The 17859-nt window shown below is 43.8% G+C and overlaps 1 protein-coding gene across 1 annotated transcript in view; it reads left to right on the forward strand.

Annotated features, from left to right (window-relative positions):
• The window catches only part of LOC107382243 (sphingosine kinase 1), a 53426-nt gene extending 38599 nt beyond the window's left edge, over positions 1–14827 (forward strand). The window contains exons 3-5 of the mRNA XM_015954305.3: positions 4124–4218; positions 4420–4535; positions 13917–14827. Coding sequence (XP_015809791.3) covers positions 4124–4218; positions 4420–4535; positions 13917–14655 — 950 coding nt within the window. The 3' untranslated portion in view covers positions 14656–14827. The remainder of the gene's footprint in view (positions 1–4123; positions 4219–4419; positions 4536–13916) is intronic.
• The last annotated feature ends 3032 nt before the right edge of the window (positions 14828–17859 follow it).

Here is a 17859-nt window from a genome sequence, read left to right on the forward strand (position 1 = left end):
GGCAGGAAAGCGCCTGACGCAGGCTTTATCAGACATCTCAGAATGGCTAGAGTCGTCCCACCTAACTCTTAATGTTAAAAAAACTGTGTCCATATGCTTCTCTGTGAGAAACAGGCCTGATCAGGAACTATTTGAGGTTGGGATTAAAGAGGAATTCATTGAAGTAAGGAGTGATGTGAAGTACCTTGGGATCATCCTAGACAAACACTTAAAATTTGACAGTCAGGTTGAGCACGTCTGTAATAAGGTTAATACAAATTTAAACTGCTTCCGTTTTATCAGAAGGAACCTGTCACACCAAACTGCTAAACTGTACATGCATGCACTGATCTTTCCCCACTTATCATACTGCATTACATCATGGTCACAGGCCTCATCCACCACTCTAAAACCTATAGTCTTAATATACAAGCAAGCAATAAAAATTATGGACCAGAAACCATTGAAATGGCATCATTGTCGCATTTTAAGGAAACAATCTTCTCACTTTTGAAAATTTTATTAATTTTAGCACTCTAAGATTCTTTTTCAATTGTCTAAATGATAACTTGTCTAAACTGTTCTCTACTGTGGCCATCAGATGTCAGAGCTCTCACAGAGCGATCACTCGAGCCTCCACCTGTGGTGATTGTCTCATCCCGTGGTGCAAGACTTATTTTGGTCAGTCTGCTCTTTCTGTAAAGGGGGTCGAACTTTGGAACTCTCTACCTACTGAGCTAAAACTAGAAACGGACAGAAACGTTTTTAACAAAGAACTCAAAAAATAGTTAGTCTAAACAACAGTGTCTACATGAATAGTTTTAAACTCTTACATTGCTGCTCAAATTGCCTTGTTTTATTCTTTTTATTCTTTCTTATTGAAAATTGTTTGCAATTTTAATCTGTTTTCTCTTTGATTTATTGTTGATCTCTTTGTATTTTATTTAAATGTACTCTACTTTTTAGAAAGGTTCTATGGACAAGTGTTGCAAATTAGCACGTGTGCTAACACACTAAACAATGCATCTGGTTCGTCCAATGTAATTGCTGTGTCCTTGTCAAATAAACATCACATCATCAGAAGATCTGAAGTATGAGCAGTTGTGAGCTGCATTACAGGAAAAGAGCATCAGCGGTCTGCCTCTAGTCAAACACTTATCCTGCATCCGTTCACAAACAGTGTCTCATTACTCATTTGAACTTTTAAAAGTATTTACAAACTAAATAATAAACTTTTAATTAGGGATGTAAGAAAATATCGATATGGCAATATATCGTGATATTTTTTCCAGCAATATTATATCGATATTCAAAAGCCGTGTATCGGAAATATTGATATGGCAATATATCGTGATATTTTATTCCTGCGATTATTACATCGATATTCAAAGGCCGTGTATCTAATTTTTGAAAGAATTTACATGCAAACATTTGTGCATTTTCTTTTCGTTTTGTACAATTCAATCGCCACCCGCTAGTTGGCAGCAGATTTTGTTTCCACCATTGAAATGTAAATCCCTCCATCATACAGTGCGTTTACATGCAGCCAGTAACCCTTTTAAAACCCGAATATTCACAATAACCCGGTTCCGCAGGTCCGTGTAAACACAGCCAAAAACCCGGATATGCTCATAACCGGGTTTTTAAAAACCCGGTTACTACACCTGGGGTAACCCTTTTCTAACCCGAATGTTTGGTCGTGTAAACGCATACCGGGATATTCCCATCAAAGCGTGTGTTCTGCGCATGCTCTGTTCGCAAGGAATCTTGGTCTTTTGAGTAGCGAGACGTCTTGTATGCGCCAGAACACCGGAAGTAAACAACAAGTTGGGAGCAACATGGCGAGTCGCAGCACAGCACCACACTTTTGGAGTGACGAGGAAAGTAAAATGCAAACAAACGCGGTCGCTATCTCTTCCGAACTGGGAAACATGTTGTTGTTTTCACGGATACCGGAACAAGAAGAACCGGAAATGAGGCATATTGCGTCTGGACGTAGTCCATACGTCCTGACGCTACCCCAACGTCCGCATTTAAATCGGGTTATGCAAGTTAGGGGTAACTCTTTCTATTTATGCTTGTAAACGGGTTATTCTGATCAACTCAGAAACCCAAATACCGACCTTAACCCCATCATAACCCGGATATTGGCTGCATGTAAACGTAGTCATGGTTCAGATACCTCATGTTAACCATGTTACGTATCAGTTTGGACTGCTTATTGAACACTCTTACAATAAATTCTGTAAAAAAAATTGCTTTGTAACATCTGACTGAATGTATTGCAATATATTGTGATGTATCGTATCGTCTCCCCGTATCGTGATATGTATCGTATCGCCAGAATTTCAACAATACACATCCCTGCTTTTAATTATTAATAAACCTTTATGAGAACTGTAAATAAAAGTGGCACCAAATAGTCTTTTAAATTCTTCAGTTATGTAAGTATCAAGAGCTTTCACCAGATCTGACCTTGCTTTTCTAGAACCTTGGTAAAACTAAAATCCTGCAGTGACCTGAACAGTCAAACATCCACCGTGACAGGTGGCTGGCCTTGCCACTGGTGTTTTGAAACCTCAGGTTACTCAGTCTCTGATCAATTTGACAAAGTGCTCCAGGATGACTGAGAGCTGCAAGTTTGACTGGTTTGTGGAGGATGCTTCATTTAACACCTTGGATCAACTTTCCTTCTCACTGCCATTCTTGAATTTAGGAACTGATGAGGAAAGCAGAGCTCTGGATTTAGTGGTCAGTCTACGTTCCAGCCCCCACCTCCGCTCAAGAGCTTTTACTGTAAAGAATGCCAGGCTCAGCCTAAAGCCTAGTTTATACTCCTCCATCAGCAGGTGGCAAAGACACCCAGCGCCATCTTCCATCAACGCAAGCGCTGCAGCAGGCCTGCAGAGGGCCCAGTTTTCTAAATGACTGTCCAAAGCTGCTGAGAGCACAAGTATGTGATTGGTCAGGATGCCACTTCCTGTAAAACTCATCAACAGAACAGCTGTTTTTCAGAAGATGTCTAACGACAAACACGGAACACATATAAGAACGTCTTGCAGAAGAAATGTGACGATAAGAACATTTCTACAACTCTTGGCTGAAGGAGTACACGCAGCAGAATTATGGGAAGCATGTGTTTGAAGGTGGCGACTGCACGAAGAGGTGGAGGAGAATGAGGAAGAAAGGCTTTAGGGTGGTGGTAGTGTTGCTGGTGGTGGTGGTGGTGGGGGGGGGGTTCAGGCATCTAAGTTGGGCCTGCTGCCCCCGTGACTCGGACCTGGACAGGCAGAAGCTGGTGAACAGAAATTAAGTGTGAGGAGACTCAAGCTTGGTTTATGCTTGACGCATTCACTTTCCGCGTGGTGATGCGGCTCGCGGATGGAACGCGCTTCACAACTCGCAGCGTTTATGGTTCGTGCGGCTTGTCTCTGCGGTGAGCCAATATTCTCCCAAACTGTAGGGGGCAGCATGGAGCTCTACGGCATGCATCCAACACTACACCATAGTAGAAGTAGAAATTACTGTTTACAACATGGCATTTCAGCATTTTTAACAGCGTCCTCGTCTTTTCCGACAGTGCGAGCTATTTCTCTCCAAGAATGATTAACAACAAGTTGATCACGGTGATCTCTGAGAGCTGAATCATACAAAAGTCTGTATTTACGAACCTCTGCCGTACTAGTTCTTGCCGGTCCGCCATGTTTTTCCGCGTCCGTCCGTCCGCGTGGTTAGAAATTTTCCGAGGTGTGCATTGCGGAAATCTTGAGCCGTGCGGAGACTCGGTGGAGGGGCGTGGATGTTAAAATGACGCAACTTTTCCGCGCGGAGCCGTGCGGACCTCGCGGACGCGTCAAGCATAAACCAACCTTCAGGAGTGTGGATGATTGATGTCTCACTCACTCACTCACACACACACACACACACACACACACACACACACACACACACACACACACACACACACACACACACGAGCAGGTAGACTTTAGTCCAGCCAAAACACGAGTTCCTCCACCTGCATGTGGGCTTCTCGTGACCATTCACCTGATAGTTGGGTGAACAAATGTCTCTTGCTCTGATGAGAAAGACACACCTGCACCAGAACACTCTCGACATCTTTGCGTGTGTTTGTGTCTTGCAGAGAAGCAGGGTCACGCCCGAGAGATAGTGAGGGAAGCTGACCTTACACAGTTGGACGCTTTGGTCATCTTGTCGGGAGATGGACTCCTGTTTGAGGTACAGACACATCAGAGACATCAGACACGTTCATCTGATTGGGACGGTACATGTTAATGGACAAAACATCACACTCGTTTCATTTTCCTCACTTAGAAATCAGAATCAGTAGGACTTGAGTCGGTCCGTTCCTTATAGTGAAAAGGTTCCTGAGTAAAAACTGAAGCAGTGGCAGGTTTTTATGTGTATTTTCTGTGTCAGGTGATTAATGGACTGGTGGAGCGTCCAGACTGGGAGGAGGCCATCCAAAAACCACTGGGTATCCTTCCTGGTGGGTCTGGGAACGCCCTGGCTGCTTCTCTACTTTACTACTCTGGGTGAGCTTCATCCTGGAAACAAAACACGCCTTTGTTTGTGTTTATTTCAAATCTTTTAGCATTTGATGGTTCAGTTCTAAAACCATTCATCCTGTTTTTGCATTTTAGCTGTTCACCCAAATAAAATAACGACTCAGAGATTAGAAATCATCAGTTAAATTAATATTTGAAACATTATTCTGCCTTTTTTTCATCAAATAACAAAAAAAATAAATAAAATCCTCAGTAAAAGTGTAAACAATCTTTAGTTCAGGGATTCCCAAAGTGTGGTGCGCGAGCTGCCGCTAGGGGGTGCGCGAGGTGAAAAGTGTAATGGCTGCGGAGCTCAGAGAAGTCTGTCATATGTCGCCATTAGCGTAGCCAGAAACTCATTTGTAAGTGGGCTTAAGAAAAAGTAAGTGGGCCCAATAAACGTAATTGAAAACAAGTATATTGTGTGTGTGTGTGTGTGTGTGTGTGTGTGTGTGTGTGTGTGTGTGTGTGTGTGTGTGTGTGTGTGTGTGTGTGTCCGCCGCATGTGCCCTAGCTTCATAATAATAATGCGCGCCGAGCTTCAGCACTCTGGCCTGCGCACGCTGTCAATAGCAAGATATGTTCAGTATTTGATCATTTTTAACGATGTTGGAGAAATCTGAAGGTGGTGCCTGCCACATTGTAATTAACACCTGTCTCATGCAGGTGTTCTGACATCGTCAACCTCACACACAGAACATTGTGGATGTAACTAAATAAATCAAGAAATGATTCCCATCTGAGCATTTTAGCATTATTATATTATTATATTAGCCCACTGACTGTGGGACAGTATTCTAACAGCGCGCTGAAGATCTGAAGTTCAGAGCGCGTCTGTCAGAGGTCAGACGCGTTCCAGCGGAGCCACGGCTCACGGGTGCACATGTGAGCACATCTGGGCTGGGCAGAAGGAATTTTACAACATTGGTTTAAATAGCGCCAATAACGAGACGCGGTGACTGGAGCGGCTCATGGAGCTGTACCGCACGCACACACACACACACACACACACACACACACACACACACACACACACACACACATTCAATAAGCACACGCGCTGCGCCGTTACTGCAGCATTTGTTATTCCAGTCCCCATCGCAGATTCAGCCACACCATAAAACAGCAACAATAAGTCGGTCTGAGGCAAAAGTGAACCTCATGGCTTTTCCATATTTTCCCCTATAGACATTTGATTACACACAAGTAGGTGATCAGCTCAGGTTTACGCAGAGCAGAAGGAAGGAGAGCGCTCTGGCCGCACAGGTTAAACGTTCCTACTTTAAGAAAACCGTTAAGTGCATTTTTATGTGCTACCTGGGCACTCTAAATATGTATTTAAAATTAAATAAAAGGAAATTGTAATGGTATTGAATGTTTATTAATTACTATTTAAAAAAAGAAAGTGATGGGGAAAAAGGTTGATCATATTTTTTTAACCCTGTCTGTTTAGCTTGACGTCTGACATATATACATATATATATATATATATATATATATATATATATATATATATATATATATATCCATGCCCTGATGTGGGGGCTGGGGGGGGGTCGACATGGTCGGGACATAGAAGGGGGTGCGCGTCTAAATAAGTTTGGGAACCGCTGCTTTAGTTGATGGTAAAAACATTAAAGGTATTTCTGGCAATGGGGTTACCAAACATGCACTATAGAAACCAGTCAAACCAGTTAGACAGCATTTGTGTATGCTCATGCTGTGTGCAGATTCTACCCAGGTTTGGTCCAAAAGTCATCTAAAAGCACACACACACACACACACACACACACACACACACACACACACACACACACACACACACACACACACACACACACACACACACACACACGCACACCTCACTGTGTGTGGATTTTCAGAATAAAACATCTCCATGTGTAATTTGATCATTAATATTAAATAGTGGAGTCATTTAAAGAGAAAAGATGGTTACAAACTTAAAGGACAGAAAAGTCAAACACAAATGATGAGTTTTATTTTTATTTATTTTTGCTGCCTAGAAGTAGTTTAGTCTGCAGAGGACAGCAGGTGGTTGTCGTTGTAACTAGAGCCCTGCAGTGGTGCCCTAGGCTGCGGGTCGGCCCGGCCCGACAGCCCGAGGGCCGGGCTTCGGGCCAACAACTGTGTAATTACCTCGGACACGGGCCGGGCCGGGCGCCTTTATTTTTAATCGAATTCATTAAAAAAAACGAAACCCTTAAACGCAGCAGCACCTGCCTTCTTCTCACGCACCGTTAGCTCAGTTAAGGTGTGCGTGGTTTATAAATGCGCCTACATAAACGAATTCTCACACTGCTGATTGAAACATGTGCCCCTGTTCTAATACGCCATTTTATGTCCACTTTGATGTCGGAAACCATTCGTTCATTCTCATGGAAACTGCAGCATTTTGTTTTTCTGTGAATAAATTCGCTCTGCAGTTAAAAAAATACAGCATTCATCGCTGGGTTTTTTCTAACTGGAGAGCGCATTTTCAGAGCGGCAGATTAAATTTACAAACGCTTTATTAATTGGGGGCGTTTATTTAATCTGCCGCTCTGAAAATGCGCTCTGCAGTTAGAAAATTTGAATGCAGCTTTTTTTTCTAATTGCACAAGAGCGCGTTTTCAGAGCAGATTAAATTTACAAACGCATCCAATTAATATAGTGTTCGTAAATTTCATCTGCCGCTCAAAAAATACGCTCTGTTGGAAAAAAAAGCTGCATTGATGCCGTTTTTCTTTCTTGTCTTTTTTTTTTTTTTTACTGCAGAACGCTTCCCACAGATCATTAGAATGGGGAGCATTCTATCACGCTAAAACATTATGAAAGGTTAAAAAAAAAGTCGGGCTCGGGTCGGGCCAGAGAATCCTGAAAACCTTTTCGGACCGGGTCGGGCTGGGGCTCCGCCCCCTCGGGCCGTGCTGGACACGGGCTCAGATTTTAGGCCCGTGCAGGGCTCTAGTTGTAACCCTAACCCTATGAACTGGTGTTGGAGTGTAAAACGTACCAATTCAAGTTTACGCATAATTATCCCGCAGCGGATCAAAGCCAGGTCTTCTCACTGCTGTTTGGTTCGGTCAGGCTGGTAGATCATCTGGGTACCACGGGAACAGATGAAGTATTTTAACTCGAGAGCCAACACCATCTAGATTCTGACAACCATGTTCTCCTGTTCAGGTAGAACGTATAATCAGGAGTCATGGCTCTGTGCGTCCTCACACACAGGTGGGACTTGTTTTTGTTCCTCTACTTTCTGGTTGTTTTACAACTTTTGTGTGAGTTTGTGTCTTGATTTCCTGAATGAAACAGGGTAAAGTGGGAGGAAACCCACCTTACTGATGGTTCTGTCATCCAGTTATCCCCTCATCACACAAAGCTCTTCCATCCAGAGCCACAGCAACAATGAGAGGAAGGGACCAGACTCTGCATTGTTTTCCCTCCTCTCTCTCTCGGATCATCCAGAAAATCTCTCTGTGGTTGCTACCGGCTGCCTGGCGCTAGCCGAGGACAGATCCTGTCTGGGTTTACACCAGCTGAATGTTTGCAGCTGGAGTCGATTTCTGAAAGAAACGGTTCTGTTTGTCGTCTAATGAGCTTTGAAAGAAAAGCGTCTGGACTTCTTTGAGTTGCTTGAAGACGTTTCACCTCTCATCCGAGAGGCTTCTTCAGTTCTGAAGAAGCCTTGTTTGTCCTTTGGCTGCTGGACCAGGAAGATGTTACAGAGAACCTGGAAACTAGGAGACATTAGGGTCCGATTAAGGCTTCACATTGGTGCCCGTTTCTAATACTGAGATATACACTCACCTAAAGGAATATTAGGAACACCGTACTAACACAGTGTTTTACCCCCTTTCGCCTTAAGAACTGCCTTAATTCTACATGGCATTGATTCAACAAGGTGCTGAAAGCATTCTTTACACAGTGGTAACATGGATGGACCCATGTTCTCATTCTGTTTACGCCAAATTCTGACTCTACCATTTGAATGTCTCAAAAGAAATCGAGACTCATCAGACCAGGCAACATTTTTCCAGTCTTCAAATGTCCGATTTTGGTGAGCTGGTGCAAATTGTAGCCTCTTTTTCTTGTTTGTAGTGGAGATGAGTGGTACTCGGTGGGGTCTTCTGCTGTTGTAGCCCATCCGCCTCAAGGTTGTGCGTGTTGTGGCTTCACAAATGCTTTGCCGCAATCCTCGGTTGTAACGAGTGGTTATTTCAGTCAAAGCTGCTCTTCTATCAGGTTGAACCAGTCGGCCCATTCTCCTCTGACCTCTAGCATCAACAAGGCGTTTTCGCCCACAGGACTGCCGCATACTGGATGGTTTTCCCCTTTCACACCGGTCTTTGTAAACCTTAGAAATGGTTGTGGGTGAAAATCCCAGTAACTGAGCAGATAGTGAAATACTCAGACCGGCCCGTCTGGGACCAACAACCGTGACACACTCAGAATTGCTTAAATCACCTTTCTTTCCCATTCTGACCTTCAGTTTGGAGTTCAGGAGATAGTCTTGACCAGGACCACACCCCTAAATGCATTCAAGCAACTGCCATGTGATTGGTTGATTAGATAATTGCGTTAAGGAGAATTTGAACAGGTGTTCCTAATAATCCTTTAGGTGAGTGTTTATTGTGATAGTAAACATACAGAACTTGTAAAGATGATTTGAAAACCACGTTAAACTATGCTGCACTCCTGCCATGGGGTTGACCATTACTGGCAGTCTTCTAGATCAAGTCAGCTTGTTGTTTTTGTAACGTGATACAATCCTAACTGAAGACAGAGTAAGTCAGAAATGCTAAATAACGCTGTTCAAAGCCTCATATCACTGACAGATAAGAGAAGCGTCCAATGGATGTCCTCCAGTTAGTCAACAACTAGTCTCACGCCCACAATCCGACATAAAATTAGGCTGAAAACCACCAAAGTGTCCTTCAGATGAGTCTCTTTATTGGAAAGTTTTCTTCATAATGTCTGTTAGCATCCTTATATTAGCTTCAGACTCTTATACTGTATCGCTGACCCTGATAGGGGAGCTTTGATGAAGGGCGAAATCTCCAGCCATTGACCGACAGGTCTATGGTGCCACCCTCGATTCTCACGTGTCTAGCTTGAACCAACAGCAGTTCTGTTGTTGTTGATAGATGCAGCAAATAGCCAATAAAATCCTGAAAATAACATCAGATGTTTTGTCAGAAAACCCAATCCCTCATAGACTGGTGAGCTATCTTAAATATGTAAATATATAGTCTGGCCACGAACCACTGATACAGCTCACTCAAGGGGCGGCATCTATAGTTGTCTTTCAAACTGTCTCCTCACGTAATTGGACAGTGCTAGGACCAATCCGAGCAACAAAGAGCGACGTGACATACTCACTGCTACTGATGTCAGTCAACAGGGCATTCCGCCATTGGGAGCCTAAGCCACGCCCATCTATTTCCAGACCATAGGTCCCCTACTGCTAAAAAAAATGAATGGGGGTTTATGGAGCAATATCTTGTTTGATACGTGCCATGGATTCCATATATAACGTGAATTTTAAAGACATGTTCTGATACCAAGACAGCGCTTTTTTCTGACAGGCGGGAAAAGTTATTTTAGGTTTTGAGGATTCCAACTCTTCGCCTCACCAAATGACATCATCAAAGCCGACTAGGAAAAGAAAAATGGCAGGGTTTAGCGAGCTTAGAATCCTTCTTCTAGGATAAAAGAAGGGGCATTAAACTTGGAGAACACCACTATAAATGTGGTCATGTGGTAAGTAGCAGCTACGCTGGAGAGAAGAGACTGCAGTAACGTCATACGTGCGGCGTCGGATTTGTAGTCATTTAATCACAAACCTTTACAAGCAAATCTCAAATTACGTGACAGACATAGTCAAAACACAAATAATGTTTTTTTATTTAAATTAAAGTACAACATAGGAAATTAGAAAATAACTTTTCTTTCCCCGTTCACTTACATTCATTATTTGTTTTTGTTCAGGGGACCCATGAGTCGACCCGAGGTGGAGTCGACTAACCCCCAAAATTCCACTACCTCCGCTCCGACATGAACGCCGGAGCAAAATCGGTCCCGTTGTAGTCAATCAGAGCAATTCCACTACTGCAGCCGTGCTCCGGCAGTGCGGCGCCGTGCGCCGCCCTCTGTTCCGGTGTCCGGCAAAAATAGAATCGATCCTATTTTCGCCGGACACCGGAGCACCTCTGCAGTAAATGGACAGAAATCACAACCGCCCAACAGGAAAAGGAGCAAGCACAACTTCCATTTTTCACAATAAATCGATAAACAAAAGGCGTTTTTTGTTTCATATGCACAGGTTTAACAACTTTTAACAACTATCAATGGCGGCTGAAGTTTAAATGCACAAAAGTAAGCCATAAATACAGTTTCTACTATCAAAGTAGTCACACTTTGTTGATCCAAACACTGCTGATCTCTCAACACAAATGATGGGCAGATTAAACAGTTCATTTCGATGCTTCTCCCACACAACGGGTGTTTGGATCTAACTTCCGCGTTTATTGCTCGGACTGTATCGCAAGATCTCGAAAATCCCGCGCATGCTTGTTTGCCCCCCTCAGGTCTCCGCACCGGAGCGGAGCCGTTGTAGAGCAGGTACCAAGAAAAATTGACCGGAGCGGAGCGGAGGTAGTGGAATTTGGGGGTTAGGTTCCCTATGCACATTGTTTCAAAATAAAAGACTTAAGTAGCTCTATCTACTCATGTCTTAAATAAAAGCTCAAGTCTAAATCGTCCAAAGTTGATGCCGAAGCCATTTCAAACAAGCACCATTCCTGAGCCAACACCATGTTTGCTGTTTCTCCATTGTAGCTCTAGCATTAAGTCCGTCCAATAAAGCGTGCTGTGATTGGCAAGTCACAAAACTGTTCTAGCCAATGGTAGACCTGCCGAAGCTACAGTGGAGCGTGGCTAGACCAACCTGCAGAGCAATTTCTTTTTTGCTACTGCTACTATTTGTCTAGACTTCTTGGTTAAACCACTTGCAGTCTGCTTCCACAAACTGATTAATAACTATTGTGAGTGGTTGGTAGATCGCTGCACACACACACCACATTGTTGACGCTCAAATGTAACATAGTGAACTTCTAAATTCTTTTTTTTTCAAAGGGAATCCAGACAAAAAAATAAATAAAATGAAGATCCTGAAAGTCCTTTTTATTTTTAACTCAAAACTTTACCTGAGAACTTCTGAAGATGGCAGAAACACGACATAACTAATGTTTTCTACTATTATCACTTCCTGCCTTTAATTTGAAGCTAAATGTGAGTTTAAACGTCTAACCAGAAAGGTTGAACAGGGACGTGTTACCTCTGTGTTGCATCACCCGTCCTCCTGGAGACTGACTGCTGTACTTCTTCTTTGTTGAGAGGTTTAAAATACCTCCTTTGCTGCATTTTTATTTTCATTTTGTTTTATTTAGTGTCAGATGGTTGCTTTAGGGTCCAGGCTCCTAATAAATGTTGTCATACTATCTGTTGTGACATGTGTTCATGTTACCAGTTTTTTATTGTTGGACAGTTTGAATGAAAATCTTTAGAAATATCAGCTTTATTAAATGGATTTTATAACCCTAGTTTTCTGATTACATAAAACCTAAAATGTCCAGAAAGCATGAAAGATACTAATTTATGTCAGCAGGTGTCAGAGTTGAGCTGTCTAGTGGCGAACCACCTGGATGACCTGGTAAAGGTACCATAAGTAAGACTTTAACAGTGGAATGCTCACTAAGCAGCTTCATGTCCATCGTGTTTGAAGGAAAGTCACATTATACTGATTTCATGCTCAGATGGCTGGGGTAGTGTCGGCTTTTCTCCTTTTAAAAAGGCCAAAGAGGGATGTAGTCTTTGTTTACAATCTGTGAGCCTGCTGGGCCACCATATCTGCCCCAACAAACGCTGCAATGCCGCCATTCCACACAGAGTGGCAAAAATCTTCACTGTTTTTTAAAGATCCTAAGCAGAAGCGACCCAGAAGTTATTTTGTATACCCCTTAAGCCTTCTTTCCACTGAAAGTGAAAGCGGTGTGTACCGAAATGGACATTCTACTCACGAGCTCTTTTCTAACCAGGAGCAATTGTGACGCGAACGACAGTGAAAGCGGTCCACCTCGATTCCGTGAGATCACAAAATCACGGCAGAAATGTAACATCACGCGTGATTTTGGGAGTTCACACGATAACAAGCAAGGAGAAAGACAGTTCAGGCCTATGTCAGTGGTTCCAGCCCATGTATTCAAAAAGGTCTGTGGCTTTTTTTCTGTTCATTTTACATCGGCTACAGGGTGTGTCAGAGGAAATGATGTACGTCTATCTGCACATGACTTTTATTTTGAAAGTTTTTTGGATGTTTTCCACTGCTTTGGCATTTAAATTCCTGTCTTGCCCAGTCTAGTCTGTGGAGTTTGGCATTTTTTGAAAGCGTAGCGATAAACCCAAAATGTAATGATAGCGTCGGTGGAAAGGAGGCCCATTTTCGATATTACAGTGAAATGTTTTCTTCTACTAATCAGCTTATTGTGTATGACTCGTCTTCACTCACCATCTAGAATCTTCTGGTGCTGAGCCGCAGCTGTCAACAGCCTTGAAACTCACGAACAGGAGCAGGGAGTCTCGATTATTTTGACCGGACTTGGACTGCAGTACCCAAGTTTGACCACAGGATGCCATTGTTACTTCATTTTTACATCATGCACCTTTAACAAAACGAAGTTAGTACAGAACCCAGATAGCCAAGTAAGCAGATTACTTATGAACAAAGTGTTTTTCAGGAGTGTTAATGTTTGGAATTAGAGCCGTACGGAGAAACGTTGCTGGACTCGACCTGTTATTGAAAAAAATCGGCAGACATGGTCAGATGCCTCCACCATTTCTTCATTCTTGCCTTTTAAAACCAAAACCACAAAACGCTTGAGTTTAGTTGCTTTATTATGTGTTAAAATCACTGGATTTAAACTCTCAGTTGGAGATCCATCCTTTAAACCAGAATGTGGATCAGAAAGGAGATCTGTGGAGGAAGCTGTAACCTCCAGCTGGACTGGATGATGATTATGTAGATCTGTGTGAACTCCACTGAGACACTGTTCTTGGCTTTAGGGTGTGTGTGTGTGTGTGTGTGTGTGTGTGTGTGTGTGTGTGTGTGTGTGTGTGTGTGTGTGTGTGTTCATAAATAAGTGTGCAGACATACTTTCATTTCTTTATCTCCTGTCTGGAACATCAAACATCAGATGCAGACTAAAGACCTCTGAGGAGCTGAAACTTGGACTTGGTGTTTTAGTTGTGATCTTTGAGGAGCTGCAGGTGCTTGGAGGAGATCTTTAACTGTCTCTTCTCCTCCCTCAGAGCTCCTCCGGTGTCCGGTGAGGACCTTCTGGTGAGCTGTGGCTTCCTGCTCTGTAAAGGGTCCGTGTCCCACATGGACCTGGTCTCCATCCAGCTGTCCTCTGGCCCTCGTCTCTTCTCCTTCCTGTCCCTGGCCTGGGGCTTTGTGGCCGACGTCGACGTGGAGAGTGAGAAGTACCGTCACATGGGAGCTGCTCGCTTCACCATCGGCACGCTGGTGAGGCTGGCTTCACTCCGGGTCTACAAGGGTAAGCTGGCTTACCTGCCTGCCTCCGGAGAGGAGGGGGACTTGGAAAACTCTACGCCTTCTCAAAGAGCCACGGAGGCCCCGCGCGGTCCTCCTGACTCCTTGCTGCCTCCTCTGGATCAGCCGCTGCCAGGGAACTGGGTAGTGGTTCCTGAGGAGGACTTTGTCCTCATGCTGGCCATGTATCAGTCTCACCTGGCAGAGGACCTGCTGGCGGCGCCGGAATCCCGACTGGACGACGGCATCATCCATCTCTTCTACGTCACAGCCGGGATATCTCGCACCGCTCTGCTCAGACTCTTTCTAGCTATGGAGAAGGGGACACATCTGGCCTCTAACTGCCAACATCTGGTGCACACCAAGGTGCGAGCCCTCAGACTGGAGCCAAATACTGGCCTCAAAGGGAAAATAACAGTGGACGGGGAGGTGGTGCAGTACGGCCCGGTGCAGGCGGAGGTGCACCGAGGCCTGTCCAGGGTGATCAGTGGGTGAAACGAAGCTTTCATCTCTGCTGTTTGAAGCTTTTCAGATCAGAAACACGCCGGTGGCGAAGCTGGACTCGTTTATCCGTCATGGTGTCAGAGGAACCGTGTTTCTCCTGAACTCACTGTGAGGTCTGGACTCACAGCAGGAACATTAAATCATCTCATTAGAACATCAGTCATGATGCTTTACACACTGGCTTTCTGTAGCTTTAACCACCATGAGGTTGTTTAAGGTCACAACCTCAGGGCTCACGCTCCTCCAGGAGATCCGTAAGCCTCCAGAGCAGGCCCACCGCTCCTGAGACCCTCAGAGGACATTTTATTCTCCTCAGACCTCTTTTTATTATTTAGAGATGTTTGATTTTGATTTATAATAATAAAATTTTTCTTTTCTTTTTTTTTTTTTTTGGTATTTATTTTAGAAAATTTGAAAAAAAAAATTCACATCCTAGAAAAAAAAAGTCACACCAAAATAAATCTGGGTCTCAGGAGGCAAAATAAATAAATAAATAACCAAAAACAAAGATTTTTGTTTTCATGGAACAAAATGAATCCAGCATAGAGTCGACGTCTACCCACCCAGCTCCTCTGTGGTTCAAATCATGAACGCAAACAGCTTTATTGTTAACAACACACACACACACACACACACACACACTCGAAACAGCTTTACGGGGTGACAGAAGGGTGTGTTTTGGACACAAAGAGCCCGAAAGAGTAAAATCTTTTTTTAGATCATCAGAAGATCTGCTTCAACCCATCAGTGGGAGTTTTGGTCGTGTTCTGTTTCACGGAGAGGTCCACAGATTGGATCAGGGCCGTAGTGATAGGGTTAGGGTCATGATGTGCAACACTTAACCATTCTTCTCATTCTATAACGCTTTCTGGTTCCTCGGTGAGAAATTCGGATATTAGCTCTCATCTGGGGTCGTAAAGGTTCATATCCTGCGGCGCTGGTTCTGATGGTTGAACAAATGAGCCCTTTCCCTGACTTTGTCAGAACATGCTGTCACCATGACCGACTTCAAACAGTTAAACCACACACACACACACACACACACCTACCTGTGTTTATGTTTTTGTGGACCTCCATTGAATTCCATTCATCTAATAACTCCCCTAAGCCGAACCCATACCCTAACCTAAACTCCACGTGAATTCCGACCACTTCTCTATAACCAAGTATTCGGGTACTTTGCATTGTGGACTGGCACGATGTCCCCACAGTGTAAAAATGTCCACGCGTCACGGGTTAAAGTAAAAATTTGTCCATTTAAACATATGAAGACACACACACACACACACACACACACGGCTGAACAGTTCAGGCCATTATGGTCGATGATGTCTTTTAATATAATCTGTCAGGGCCCTTCTCCATGGATGTCCTACCCGTTACCTGAAAATGTCAACAAGAATTGATCCACTGTTACAGGCTGAGAGTGTGTGTGATGCTAAACCAGCAGAAGCAACTGGGCTCTAGAAGATCTGAGGTGGATCTTCTCGCTCAACCAGTCGCTGCAGCTACTGATCAGCTAAATGATGAGTTGTTTAGCGATTTAGTTATTTTCTGGTCTCCACGTGCTTCATCTCTGTATCCAGAATTCTGCTTCCTGTGTTCCAGCCCATGTTTGTGTCACACACACACACACACACTCACACACATCGATCTCCATCACCACGGTGTCCTTAACGTCGAGCTTCAGAAGGACGACTGGTGCTTTTAGCTGTTTATGAGATCAGATGAAACAAAGAGGTTGAGACCATGTGAGCAGCAATGGGAGGGGGGAGGGGCTTAAACTGGTTAGAATGGGTGGTAAGTGTAGGGAGGAGGGGGAGATATTGATGTGTTAAATGCTGCATGAGGAGGTAGAGATGTGCCCCTTCCTCCTCTACACATGAAGTCTGGGGAACATTAACAAACGGGTCAGAACCAAACTCAAAGTGCCGGCAGCTACGGAGCACCACCACACTCGTAAAACCCGCTGCAAATGCTTCTGACTGTCTGGATTTTCATAAGTGGTCCGGTTTGAACTCCTGAAGGTGTAATTGTGTCGTTTAGCTGATATCTGAAGCAGAAAAGTACAGACCCGCCTTGGACTAGACTGGTCTGTAGTACGAATCCCTGACCAACACCCTGTCTGAAGATCTCACGATGTTCCAACTGAAACTGAGCTCATCTGCTTCAGAACCAGCAGATGTTTGAAAATGAAATCTAGCGGAGATTATTCTGGTTGGTGTGTGTGTGTGTGTGTGTGTGGGTGTGTGTGTGTGTGTGTGTGTGTGTGTGTGTGTGTGTTTGTTCTATTGTGCCTTGAATCTGCTACCTCCTGCTGGCCACAACAAGCCACTACAGCTGCTTCTGGATGAATGACCACTGTTGAATCTTCCATCAGGACACGAAGGCGTCCGTGTTTTGTGTTCAAAGGAAACGATTCAGTCATTCAGTCCAGTTCAGACTCAGTGGTCTTGTGTGCTTTATTGAATTGTTTTGTGATTTTTGCAACACTGACTACTGAATGAATCATTTTTATCCAGAGGGATCTATTTTCTGATTGAGACAAATGTCTGTAACTTTTCTATGACTGATTAAAACGCTCTGCTAGTGTGTTTGAATCGAATAAACAAACAAGAACCTGCTCTGTTTGTTTTTATTCCATCCTTAACGGGTTCTTCAGCCTTTTAAAGATGATTATAACTAAGTTACTGTAAAGTTCATCTGCACCTGAATCCGGTCAGGTGCCAGATTATAAGCAGTTATTCCAATATTTAAAGATATTTCTACCTTTTTGTTAGAATTGAGATGATTATGGCTTACAGAATATTGTCACTATGAATCCTGAAAAGGGTCCCTGAGCCTTTAGATGGTCTCTCAGTCTGTGCAGGATTACTGACATAAAGACTTTTGCTCCATGTTCTCGTGTTTGATATCAGCACAAATGATGTAAAACCTACAAGACCCAGTTTCTCAGCTTCATCTCAGGTTGGTGCTTCAAACGCCTCCTAAACTAGTGCGTGTGAAATAAGCCATTTCATCTTTATTACTGAAACGTGTTTAATGCATCACTACAGCGGTCTTATGGGCCATTCCCACCTGTACCGGGTCGGCCCGGGCCGGGTAGCGTAGGTTGTTTACATATCTGGGTGGCCTGGTATTTTTCCGGGCCAACCAAGGCTCATTCTCAGCCCTCTTCTCGAGGGGGTCTGCTTC

Source organism: Nothobranchius furzeri, chromosome 7 (assembly GCF_043380555.1).
Source record: "Nothobranchius furzeri strain GRZ-AD chromosome 7, NfurGRZ-RIMD1, whole genome shotgun sequence".
Lineage (NCBI taxonomy): Eukaryota > Metazoa > Chordata > Actinopteri > Cyprinodontiformes > Nothobranchiidae > Nothobranchius > Nothobranchius furzeri.